The sequence below is a fragment of the Lycium barbarum genome, chromosome 8, assembly GCF_019175385.1.
Source record: "Lycium barbarum isolate Lr01 chromosome 8, ASM1917538v2, whole genome shotgun sequence".
NCBI lineage: Eukaryota > Viridiplantae > Streptophyta > Magnoliopsida > Solanales > Solanaceae > Lycium > Lycium barbarum.
This window is the reverse complement of record NC_083344.1, coordinates 110,121,957-110,134,353: the sequence shown is the minus strand read 5'-3', so window position 1 is coordinate 110,134,353 and position 12,397 is coordinate 110,121,957. Positions and strand designations below refer to the sequence as shown.

The window sequence follows — 12,397 nt, the reverse complement described above, 5'->3', positions numbered from 1 at the left end:
AGATTTATTTTTTGTATTTCTTATAAACTTTATTCACTTAATTAAAATCATAAATCCTAAGACATTTTCTCCATAGTGCAAGAAACTATAGCTACCACAATAAAAGGGTAATAACGGATTATAAGTTGGAAAAGGATAGAAAATCTCTCCTAATTGTAAGTAAAAAACATGAAAGAGAGAAATACCGTTAATTTTCTTAAAACCTGAAAAACCGGCCCAAACCGACTACAACCAAACCGATCGATATGTATTATGTTTGGTTTGGTTTGGTTTTAATAATTTTAAAAACCGACTAGATTGGTTTGGTTTTGGTTTGAACCCAAAACCCATCCAAACCGACCTATGAACACCCCTACTTACTAGTATTACTGTTTCTTCTTTATTAGATTTAAATATGAAAGTTAATAACGTATTTTTTCACATTCCTAAGGAGCCGTTTGAACATGGTTTCAAACCATGGCTCCAAACCATGGTTTGAAATCATGTTTGGACATGCAATTTGAATATCTAAAGTTGTATTTTCTTTTATAGACATAAAAACTCCACAAGTTGTGAAAACTATCAAAACATTCCTAATTCTTATGCAATCTTACCAAATGAGCAAGTCATAGTACATAACAAAATTAATACGCTACTAGAAGGGCTTTCTAAAAAATACAACATCAATTGATCAAACCTTAGTTTAATAAAAATGAAAATTTAACATGAATAGTAATGAGATTGATAGACATAAATAAAGGTTGATGGAAGTTAATGAGGTTGGTAAATGGTTGGTGGGAGTAATTGTTAAAAATATCTAACAATTTATGGGTCTTTTTTACAAAATATAAACTTATATGTCAAATTTATATTTAAAATTTTTGAAACCATGAAATGAAATACATGTCCAAACGCTGGTTTCATCTCATGATTTCAAATCCTGATTTCAAGCCGCATATCCAAACGCCTACTTAAGCAACGTTACAAATTTATGCCAATACAGCTTTTATCGGATGTCCTGGTAGGGACTGAATAATATAGGAGTAGTAGTGAATTGTAACAATCGCCAGTTTACAAATTAGAATTTACCATTTGAAAATTTACATTAACGCTCGAGTTTCTGTTACAAATGGACACTTTGTCCAATCCAAACATAAACACATTTGTCGATACACAGAGTTATCAGCCAAGACATCAAACCACTTCTTGGGAAAAAAAGGTAAAGAGGAAAAAAAAAAAAAAAAAGCAAGGCAGTTGCTATACTACTTTGGGACCATTAAGGATACTATGAACACCTCTTAGGTGGTCAGCTGGTTAGGTGTTGGCAGTGAGCATAGCACTATTATTCTTGAAAAAATCCTAGGGAAGTGGGAGATTGGTCTAAGAATATTCCTGAGACAAGATTAAGAACTAATTACTGACTGATTTGCCTAAAAGTTATGCACAAAGGCTGAAGGTGTCAGACTAAAATTGTCAAGCCAAGGACTACGCAGCTGCATCCAAACAGGGTCTTGACTAAAGTCCATGCTGAATTTGGGGACTTGCAAATCAGCCAGGTTATCTTTACCATTCAGTAATTTTGGCATTACTGAAACTTGGTACTGGTTGTTCTCAGTAATTGATAAGATATCGTCTTCTACTTCATCCTTGGCGATTGACATAAGGAATTTGGGGCTCTGATCAGTTATTGGCGCCGCCATTAGTTCATGATGTTCATTGCAAAATGACATGGCGTCCAGGGGATGGCTTATCGAACTAGGAGAGCCATGTACGTGTTTTGTGGTCTTCATTTCCTCTTCAATTGCAGCTCTCTGCTCTAACACCTTCAAAGAGGTTGCTTTTCTGTATATTTTGCACAACACTATGTCCTGCATTTACAATTGTGAATTCAGTATCTTCAATATGATAACATAGACAATTTGTGAGTGAAAATAGTAGTTAACTCTATGTTCCATGAATATGATATCTTTTTATATTTATAAACACTTAACCTTTTAACTTTTAACTGTATTTATCTATAAAATAAAATGGGAAATATTGAAGAAATTTGCATCAAAAGGGAAATTTTCCTGTCACGAACTGCCCATTCAAATTGCACGGACTGCCTTCAAATGGCAGTGAAGAAATTGCACGCACTGCCCTTCAAATGGCAGTGAAGAAATTGCACGGACGGCCCTTCAATGGGCAACAATGAAGAAATTGCGTTCAAATTGCACGGACTGCCTTCAAATGGCAGTGAAGAAATTGCGCGCAATGCCCTTCAAATGGCAGTGAAGAAATTGCACAGACGGCCCTTCAATGGGCAACAATGAAGAAATTGCATGGAGGAGAAGGGGGTGGGTGGGGTTGGGGGTGGCGGGAATGTGGAGGAGAAGGGGGAGGGGTTGGGGGGATGGTAATAAAGAAGAAAAAGTTGCAAAAAAAAAATAGAAAAAAGAATAAAATTTATTTTATTTCCACGTGGTGCTGACGTGGATGCGCGTGTGGAACACCACACACTGCAAAAGTGGTATAATGCCTTGCAGGGTGCAAATAAATTCAGTTTTTAGATGTTCAGGTGTGTAATAGGTCGCCCGTATAGTTTAGGTGTGATATCGACATTTTGGGTATAGTTTAAGGGTGATTTGATGTATTTTGCCCAGTGTTTTAAAAGGAGTTTTCGGGGCGAGCCCTGGGGCGGGGCGTACCAAAAATGCCCCGGGGCGATGGGTCGGGGCGAAAGTCTCCAAAGGCATACGCCCAGCAATTCGGGGCGTACGCCCGGGCGTTTGGAGCGAGTTTTTTTTATGGGGCGTAAGCCCAGAAAACTTCTTCAAACTAAAACGAAATTTGTTAAATAAGTCCTTAATATAATGCCCAAATTCTCAAAAGTCAACATGTAATTACTCAAATGTTATAAAAAGGAACTGGAACATTAAATTTAAAAGTCAAGACCTTTTTTTATTGCTAGGATGCCTAATATATATTCTTTTCCAATTATTTATCTTGTCTTCTACTATCTCAAAAAAGTAACGAGCAGTCACTTGTAATTATAAGTAGGGGTGTTCATAGTTCGGTTTGGGTCGGTTATTGGTTAAAACCATAACCAAACCAATTTAGTCGGTTTTTAAATGTCTAAAACCATAACCAAACCAAGTAAAATAATAACCACCGGTTTGGTTATTGTCGGTTTGGTTCGGTTTGGTTCGGTTTTTCGGTTTATGACTAGCCGTGACAATTCAAATATTCTCTCTCTACATTCTTCAAATTTCTTATGAAGCTTTTTTTTCCTCATGGCCCACAAGGGTGAACTTTGCTGCATATTGAGGGAAAGACACGCTGTTGGCAAATCAGGTGGACCAAACTTGCAACGCAGTTTAGATTCAAAAGAACAAGTCAAACAGAGGTTTCAAAATACAAACAACCCTTATGCTTACGACTTATTAGACAACGGCTTGGATTGTTGGACATATTCTTTTAAGACATGGGCCTTAAAAATAAGTAGACCAAAATTAAATTAATAATTAAAAGGTATAAAATATCTTTAATTATTTATGAAAAGCTAATATTATACATATAAATAATTATAAATTTTATGTATATAATTATCGGTTTGGTTCGGTTATTTATTCGGTTATTTTTTACTATAACCATAACCAAACCAAATATTATCGGTTTTTCAAATTTAAAACCAAACCAAACCAAACTAAACCAAATGTCGGTTATTTTATTCGGTTTGGTTAAATTTTCGGTTTGGTTTTGGTTTTAACCAAAACTGTGAACAGCCCTAATTATAAGTAGCATATAATAGATTGTTCTAATTAGTTTTTTTTGTGGGGGCGGAGCATATATATATATATATATATATATATATATATATATCACTTATTTATAGTTTTCTTCAATTTTTACGCTATTTCACCTATTTAAAAGTATTTATTATAATTATATTATTTTATAAAATACTAAAAATTAAAACCCCATGGGGCTTACGCTCCGTGCCTCGGGGCTTACGCCTCACTGAGGCATACGTAAAACGCCCCACCTTACCCTCACCTTTTAAAACACTGATTTTGCCTTTTATAAACTATAGTAATGTTCATGTTATGTTCAAAATTACAAGTTTTAAGAGAAATATTGGCAAAGACGAATTCAAAATTTAAATTTTTTGGGTTCAGACTCGAAATTCTACCATATCCCATCCAATTTACTGGGTTCGAAATCTATCATTTGTACTAATTTAGTGATTTTTTTTTTAAAACATGCATGATCCAAGCCAAACCTACTGAGTTCAAATTGATATATGTCAAAGATCTTTTTTTCTTTTTTCCTTTCTTGAACTCTGCTTATTCAAGAACTGTCGTATAAAATGAAACAGAGAGAGATTATACTCAAGTATGGAGTACCTGAGGTGATGAGAGAGTATCAGGCAAGCGAAACTCATTCATGACCCAATCTGTCTTAGAGCCTCGAGGTGCTCTGCCAGTATAGAAAACTAGTGTCTTCTTGAGGCCAATTAAATTCTTTGGATGTGATGAACCAAAAATCTTTTTATCGGAACCAGTTGCCTTCCAAAATCCCTTTTGTGTAGTCCTGTTTGGCCTCCCTCCACTGCTATGTTTTCTATCTCTTGGCACAAAAAAGTACCATTCTCTCTCCCCAATAGTCGCCAGCCCTGCTCAATTCATTAACCACATAACAGAGTTACTATAAGTGTCACAAAATCATTTATGGACATTTGTTTTAGCACTCAAGTTAAATGTCGGAGTATGTTGGGAATTTTTTTGGGTCAAATTTCTTATATGGTCACTCAACTAATAGTTATTATCTCGTAAAGTTTTTTTTTTTCTTCAATGACTTTCTGAGATAATAGCAATTAGCTGACAGACCAGGTCATATGAGAAATCAACTTTATTCCATAAAATATGAAGGTAATATATATACCTGGAAGGTCCCAAGGATCATGACTGTAAATGTTGAGAAGACCAATTACATCACAGCGCAATTTTTTACCGAGGACCTTATTTTTGAGGTAAAATTCAAGAAGCTCTTCTTCAGTCGGGTGAAAGCGGAAGCCTGGCAGTTCTTCCATTATTCCGATGATTGATCACCTTTCTTGATTTAACTTTGTTTATCAAGTTAGTGATGACTGATGAGTACTGAAAAGTTTAGTAAGACGTATCACACGAAGGGATATATTTATAACAGAAAGAAGAATAGTAGTAGTTTTTGTTACAAGAAAGACTTGCGAGTCAAAGTTTCAAGTCTTCGAGTCTTTCCTCAAGACTTAGAATGACGCGTTTATGGGCACTGCTGTCATGCCTGTGGGGCATATTCTGGACACTGACATGCATCAATTTTCTCTATCAGGTTTTTGTTTAACTGCTTAATTTTGGAGGTGCGCATAACAGAGATTTACCTACCAAAGTTTCACCGTACGACTGCACTTTGAAAATTTCATATTTGATATATACTTTCAAATCCCCAAATTATTGAAATCGAAATTTAAAAATACCGAATCAAATAGCGAACAACCACGCAAGATGGTAGTGTTTTTACCAATAGTATCTGAAAATACTTAAAATCTTTGAGCAGTTTCAACATTCATTAGCAACTGTCAAGGTCAAGATTTTCGATCAACTGTGACCAATTTTCCTTAGTTTGAATCGGTCATACTACTGACCTATTACTGTATCTATTATTTTTTTTAAAAATATTTTGTGTTTTGACACAAGTCGTGTGTGGTTTCTTTTTGTTTATGTGGACCGAAAGTTTGTATACTTTTTTTTTCAACAGAAAAACTTCAACTATTAATTCATCAGGGACATTGTATACGGTAAAAACCGGATGTGAGTCAAACCGGTGGAACGGGAACCGGAGGAGGAAATGAGAATGCGTCCGGTGCTATTCGCCCTTGTCCGAAACAGTGCCAGGGCCGAAGCTGAGCAAGGGCATCGACCGATCTGCCTTCTGCATCGTTGAAACGGCCAAGCCCGAGGACCCGGGCTTTCATGGCCGTTGGTTCGCACGACCGTTAGCCCGAGTGGCCGTTTGTCCGTGTGGCCGTTGCAGACGAGTCACGCGCCAGTAATGTCTAGTCACGGTCAACTACCTACCATGCGTGTGTCAGACGGCGCCGTCAGACTAATCCCACCAAATCCGTGCAGAGCAATCCTTTTTATTATTATTTTATTAGCCCATATTGGATGAGAACCTTGGGAGTGCCACTATAAATAGGGCATGTCCCCTTCCTTTATGGGGTTGGCTCCTTTTATTTTCCAAGAACACATGTAGTAGAAGAATCATATATATACAATCTCTCTCATTCGATTCGGCCAAGGCCACCTCTTTTTATTATTATTGCATTCCCTCCATCAAGTATCATATATTGTTCATAAACGTTTACATCCCTAGCAAACTATCATCACTAGCCGTTTTACTAAGGAGCCCTTAAATCTTTATTTTCTTTATCTAACATACATCAAGAACAATGCACATATCCTATACCTGCTTATAAATTCAATTGATTATCCGAATCCGGGATAAACAATTTGGCGCCCACCGTGGGGCTAGGATAATAGTGGTCTTTGGCCTTGATTTCTACCATATTCATCAAAACCGAAAGCGTCCCTACCCATCTCTGTGAAAACGGTCCAAATGGCTGACGTCAAACAATCCGGTCATGTCAATAATACCGAGATCGTGGCGGAAAACGAAGGGAGCGGACTGCGGGCATTGCCGAACCCCGCTGATCCGAACCCCGTTGATTCAAGGGAAGGACTCAACCGGCAAAATACCGTAGATCAAGAGAACGCCGCCCCACCGGCCACCGATCCTCTAAACACTCACCATTCCGTTACGTTATCCCGGGATCGGGGCCGGAGAGAACTGGACGCACCAAACGACGGCATTAACTTACATTTAATTTTTGAAATGTTGCAGGAGCAGAGGGCGGCAATCGCCGAGCAAGGATTAGCAATTGCCCAACTGCAGAGCGGAAAGGATGAAGCAGGGTCGGTGAAGGCAAAGGATACAGTCGAAACCGGAAGAAACGAAGCACGAATGGTTGAGAGCGACGGCTCCGGAGCCGGCTCCTCAACTGAGGTCCTAAAGATGCTCGAAACCTTGGCGAAACGGGTGAATTCGACCGAAAAGAGGGTCGAGACATACAATTCTCGGGTGGACCAGATAACAGGGGCTCCACCTTTACTGAAGGGGCCGAATTCGAAAAGGTACATCCAAAGGCCTTTCCCACCGAGTGCGGCCCCGAAACTGATCCCGAAGAGGTTCAAAATGCCCGACATACAGAAGTATGACGGCACCACGGACCCGCACGAGCACGTGACCTCATATACTTGTGCCATAAAAGGCAATGATATGGAAAAAGATGAGATCGAGTCGGTGTTGCTGAAGAAATTTGGGGAAACTCTGTTGAAGGGAGCGTTGACGTGGTATGACCATCTACCCGAGCACTCGATCACTTCTTTCGAAATGCTCGCCGATGCATTCGTAAAGGCACATGCCGGTGCGATAAAGGTGCAGGCCCGTAAGGCCGATATCTTTCGGATAACTCAAAGGGACGATGAGCTGCTACGGGAGTTCGTTACCCGGTTCCAAAGGGAATGGATGGAACTCCCCCCGGTGCCAGAAGAATGGGCCGCACAAGCTTTCACAAAAGGTCTCAACATGCTAAGTTCAGTTGCCTCGGCCAAATTGAAAGAAAATTTGCTGGAATACGAGGCCGTGACATGGACCGATGTCCACAATCGGTATGAATCAAAGATTCGGGTAGAAGATGATCAGTTCGAGCTCTCTCCTGTAAAGTTAAAAGTGGATAGAGGGTTTGAGAAGTCGAGGAAAGGTTATGAAGTGAAGTCGGAATCGTCGAAAGAAAGGTTCCGGCCATACTCCCACTCGGATAGACCAAATTTCAGGTCGGAAAGGCCAAGGGAAAGCCCAAACCACCTCTCCGGTCGAGGTAGCAAGCGGGTCGAGCGCCCGTCAAACAGCCGGGGACTCTCTTTCAGAAGCGACGCCGGAAGTTCCGTCAACAATAAGGGTCCACCAAAGATTTCGGAGTACAACTTCAACGTCAATACCTCGGGCCTTGTATCGGCCATCGGCCGCGTCCCGGATGTGCGATGGCCGAAACCACTAAGGTCAGACCCGGGGCAGCGGGATCCGAGCGTGGTGTGTTAATATCACGGTACCCATGGTCACAAAACAGAGGATTGCCGCCAGTTGAGAGAAGAGGTAGCCCGGTTGTTAAAGAACGGCCACCTCCGAGGTCTATTGAGCGAGCGTGCCAAAAATAACTACAAAGAAAGGGAAGCTCATCGAAGGGTCGAACCGGTTGAACACCAGCATACAATCAATATGATAGTTGGGGGTATTGACGTCCATCGAGGACCGGTAATGAAACGGACCAAGGTCTCAATTATTCGTGAAAAACGCACCCGAGACCATTCGACCAGGGGCTCTATTTTCTTCGATGACGAAGACGCGGAAGGCATCGTTCAGCCACACAACGATGCACTGGTAATTTCTGTACTTGTCTTTAAAACTAAGGTTAAGCGTATTTTGGTTGACCCAGGTAGCTCGTCCAACATCATCCGATGGAGAGTGGTCGAACAACTAGGGTTGCTCGATAGGATTGTACCGATGGCCCGGGTACTCAGCGGGTTCAATATGGCTAGTGAAACCACGAAGGGAGAGATCTCGTTGCCCGTGAACGTGGATGGCACCATTCAGCAAACAATGTTCTACGTGATCGAAGGGGACATGAAATATAACGCGTTATTGGGCAGACCTTGGATACATAGCATGAAGGCAGTTCCTTCAACACTGCATCAGTTGCTGAAATTCCCCACTCCGGAGGGGGTGAAAACCATCCGGGGCGAGCAGCCCGCAGCAAAGGAAATGTTCGCAGTAGATGAGGCAGCTCCCCGGCCCGAGAAGCCGGCTCAGGAAGAGAAGGGTACAACTGGAGGGGAGGTCCCCCAATAGCAACTAAAGTATACTGGACCGGATCCAGTGCATGAAGAGGACGACTTCGGGATGCCCAGATCCTTTGTCATGCCAGATGACTCGAACGCGACCAAGTCAACCGTGGAGGAGCTGGAGCAGATCATCTTGTTCGAGTTCTTACCGGACAGAAAGGTATACCTGGGCACGGGGCTCACCCCGAAGCTCAGGGGTAAATTAATTGAGTTTCTTTGAGCTAATGCCGATTGCTTTGCATGGTCACATATAGATATGACAGGTATATCACCGGAAATAGCATCACACAAACTCAGCTTGGACGGGAAATTTCCCCAGTCAAGCAAAAAAGAAGGCCCATGTCAGAGCCAAAGCACGCCTTCGTGAAAGACGAGGTAACAAAGCTTTTGAATATAGGTTCCATCCGGGAGGTGAAATACCCGGATTGGCTTGCTAACGTGGTGGTGGTGCCTAAAAAAGGTAATAAATTTTGAATGTGTGTCGATTATAAGGATTTAAACAAGGCATGCCCGAAGGATTCATTTCCATTGCCTCACATCGACAGAATGATCGATGCGACGGTCGGGCATGAAATGTTAAGTTTTCTCGATGCTTACTCCGGGTACAACCAAATCCAGATGCACCCGGAGGACCAAGAGAAAACATCCTTCATCACCCGTTATGGGACTTAATGTTATAACGTCATGCCTTTCGGATTAAAAAATGTCGGTGCAAGTTACCAACGCCTAGTTAATGGGATGTTCGAAGAACAAATAGGGAAAACAATGGAAGTTTATGTTGACGATATGGTTGTTAAGTCCCTGGAAACAGAGGACCATTTAAAGCATTTGCAGGAAACCTTCGATGTACTCCGCAAATACAACATGAAACTCAACCCGGAGAAGTGTGCCTTCGGCGTTAGGTCTGGTAAATTTCTGGGGTTCATGGTGTCAAACCGGAGAATTAAAATCAACCCGGACAAGATCAAGGCCATCGAGGTCGTGAACAACATAAAGGGGGTACAGAAGCTCACCGGGCGGATAGTGGTGCTGAGTCGCTTCATTCGAGGTCCTCGGACAGGAGTCACCGTTTCTTCTCTTTGCTCAGAAAGAAGAACGACTTCGTTTGGACACCGGAGTGCCAAGAAGCCCTAAGGGAGTTGAAGAAGTATTTATCCAGCCCCCGTTGCTGCACACACCGAGGACCGATGAGCCACTCTTCCTCTACCTAGCAGTCTCCGAAATGGCGGTAAGCGGTGTTTTGGTCCGAGAAGAATCAGGTACACAATTCCCTATCTATTTTGTAAGTAGAACTTTGGGGGATGCAGAGACCCGTTATCCCCATTTGGAAAAACTGGCATTAGCATTGGTAAGTGCTTCTAGAAAGCTCAAACCTTATTTTCAATGCCACCTCATATGTGTAGTAACCACTTACCCTTTAAAAAACATCATGCATAAACCTGAGTTATCCGGCAGATTAACAAAATGAGCTGTAGAAATCAGCGGTTACGATATCGAGTACAAGCCTCGGACGGCCATCAAATCCCAAATCTTGGCCGATTTTGTGGCGGACTTTACCCCGGCCAGGTCCCCGAGGTCGAGAAGGAACTTTTGTTGACCTCGGGAAGGACCGCGGGAATTTGGTCTCTACATACGGACGGGGCCTTGAATCTTAGAGGTTCCGGCCTAGGATTGTCCTTAGGACCCTGGCCGGGGAGGTCATCCGACAGTCCGTTAGAACTGCTAGATTGACTAACAATGAAGCCGAGTATGAGACTATGATTGCAGGTTTGGAATTGGCTCGAAGCATGGGAGTCGAAACAATCGAGGCAAAGTGCGACTCGCTTTTGGTCGTGAACCAGGTGAACGGCGTATTCGAGGTAAAGGACGAACGGATGCAGCGGTACCTTGAAAAAACCCAAATGGTACTTTATCAATTTAAAGAATGGACCATGCAGCACATACCGAGGGAGCAGAACAGCGAAGCCGATGCATTAGGAAACTTGGGATCCTCGGTTGAGGGGGAGGAAATCAACCTCGGGGCAACAATGCACTTATCAAACACGACCATAGAAACCGGGCACGCCGAAATATACACAATGGGCTTGACCTGGGATTGGCGCAATAAATACATCGACTACTTGCGTGATGGCAAACTCCCAAATGACCCGAAGGAGTCACGATCACTGCGGACCAAGGCTGCCCGTTTTTGCTTGGTGGACGGTCAACTGTATCGACGCTCTTTCCTCGGTCCTCTAGCTAAGTGTTTGGGCCCCGGTGAAACGGAATACGTGATAAGAGAGGTACACGAGGAAACCTGCGGCAACCACTCCGGTGCAGAAGCTTTGGTTCGAAAGATTGTCAGGGCCGGTTATTACTGGAACCGGATGGACGAGGACACGAAAAGTTTTGTCCAAAAATGTGACGGATGTCAGAAGCATGCTCCGATGATTCACCAGCCCGAGGAGTTGCTGCATTCGGTCATCTCACATTGGCCTTTCATGAAGTGGGGAATGGACATTATGGGTCCGTTACCTCGGGCACCAGGTAAGGCCCGTTTCATTTTGTTTATGACTGACTATTTTTCTAAGTGGGTTGAAGCACAGGCCTTCGAAAAGATAAGAGATAAGGAAGTCATCGACTTCATATGGGATCACATCATCTGCCGTTTCGGCGTCCCTTCCGAGATAACCTGTGATAATGGCCCCCAGTTCGTGGGTGGCAAGGTCAACAGTTTCCTCGAGGGGTTGAAGATCAGGAAAATTGTGTCAACCCCGTATCACCCGTGTGCAAACGGACAGGCAGAATCAACGAACAAAACAATAATCCAAAATCTGAGGAAGAGACTTGAAGCATCGAAGCATCATTGGAGGGAGATACTCCCAGAGGTGTTGTGGGCTTACCGAACCACGTCCAAGTCGAGCACGAGGGAAATCCCGTTCTCATTGGTTTACGGAGCCGAAGCCCTCATCCCCGTGGAGGTTGGCGAACCGATCCTCCGTTTCAGGTATACCACTGAAGAGTCAAACGGGGAGGCCATGGCCGTGAAGCTCGACCTCGCGGACGAATTGCGCGAAAGAGCGTCGGTCCGCATAGCGGCCCAAAAACAGAGGATGGAAAGATATTACAACCGGAGAGCGAACTTTCGGCATTTCCAAGTTGGGGATTTAGTACTTCTAAAGGTTACCTTGCACACCAAGAACCCCAACGAGGGAAAGCTGGGTCCAAACTGGGAAGGCCCGTACAAGATAACCGGCATAACGGGCAAAGGGTCGTATCAATTGGAGTCAGTGGACGGGCAGCGTCTGCGTAATAACTAGAACGTGGCCCACGTAAAGAGATACTACTGCTAAGGTATGGTCCCCCCGTATTCTCTCATTAACGTTTCTCTTTTTTGCAGAAAGGCAAGAGTGGGACAAAATTAGAACCCAGATCTGAAAACACGTGTTGCACTCTTTTCC

At 42.8% G+C, this 12,397-nt stretch overlaps 1 protein-coding gene across 1 annotated transcript; it reads right to left on the bottom strand.

Annotated features, from left to right (window-relative positions):
- Positions 1 to 1,049: 1,049 nt before the first annotated feature.
- On the bottom strand, positions 1,050 to 5,152 carry LOC132606668 (NAC domain-containing protein 6). The gene is made up of 3 exons (XM_060320263.1): positions 4,903 to 5,152; positions 4,365 to 4,633; positions 1,050 to 1,847 (listed from the first exon to the last, which is right to left on the bottom strand). The coding sequence occupies exons 1-3, from the start codon at positions 5,048 to 5,050 to the stop codon at positions 1,410 to 1,412; spliced, it is 855 nt and encodes a 284-aa protein (XP_060176246.1). The 5' UTR covers positions 5,051 to 5,152; the 3' UTR covers positions 1,050 to 1,409.
- Between the last annotated feature and the right edge of the window lie 7,245 nt (positions 5,153 to 12,397).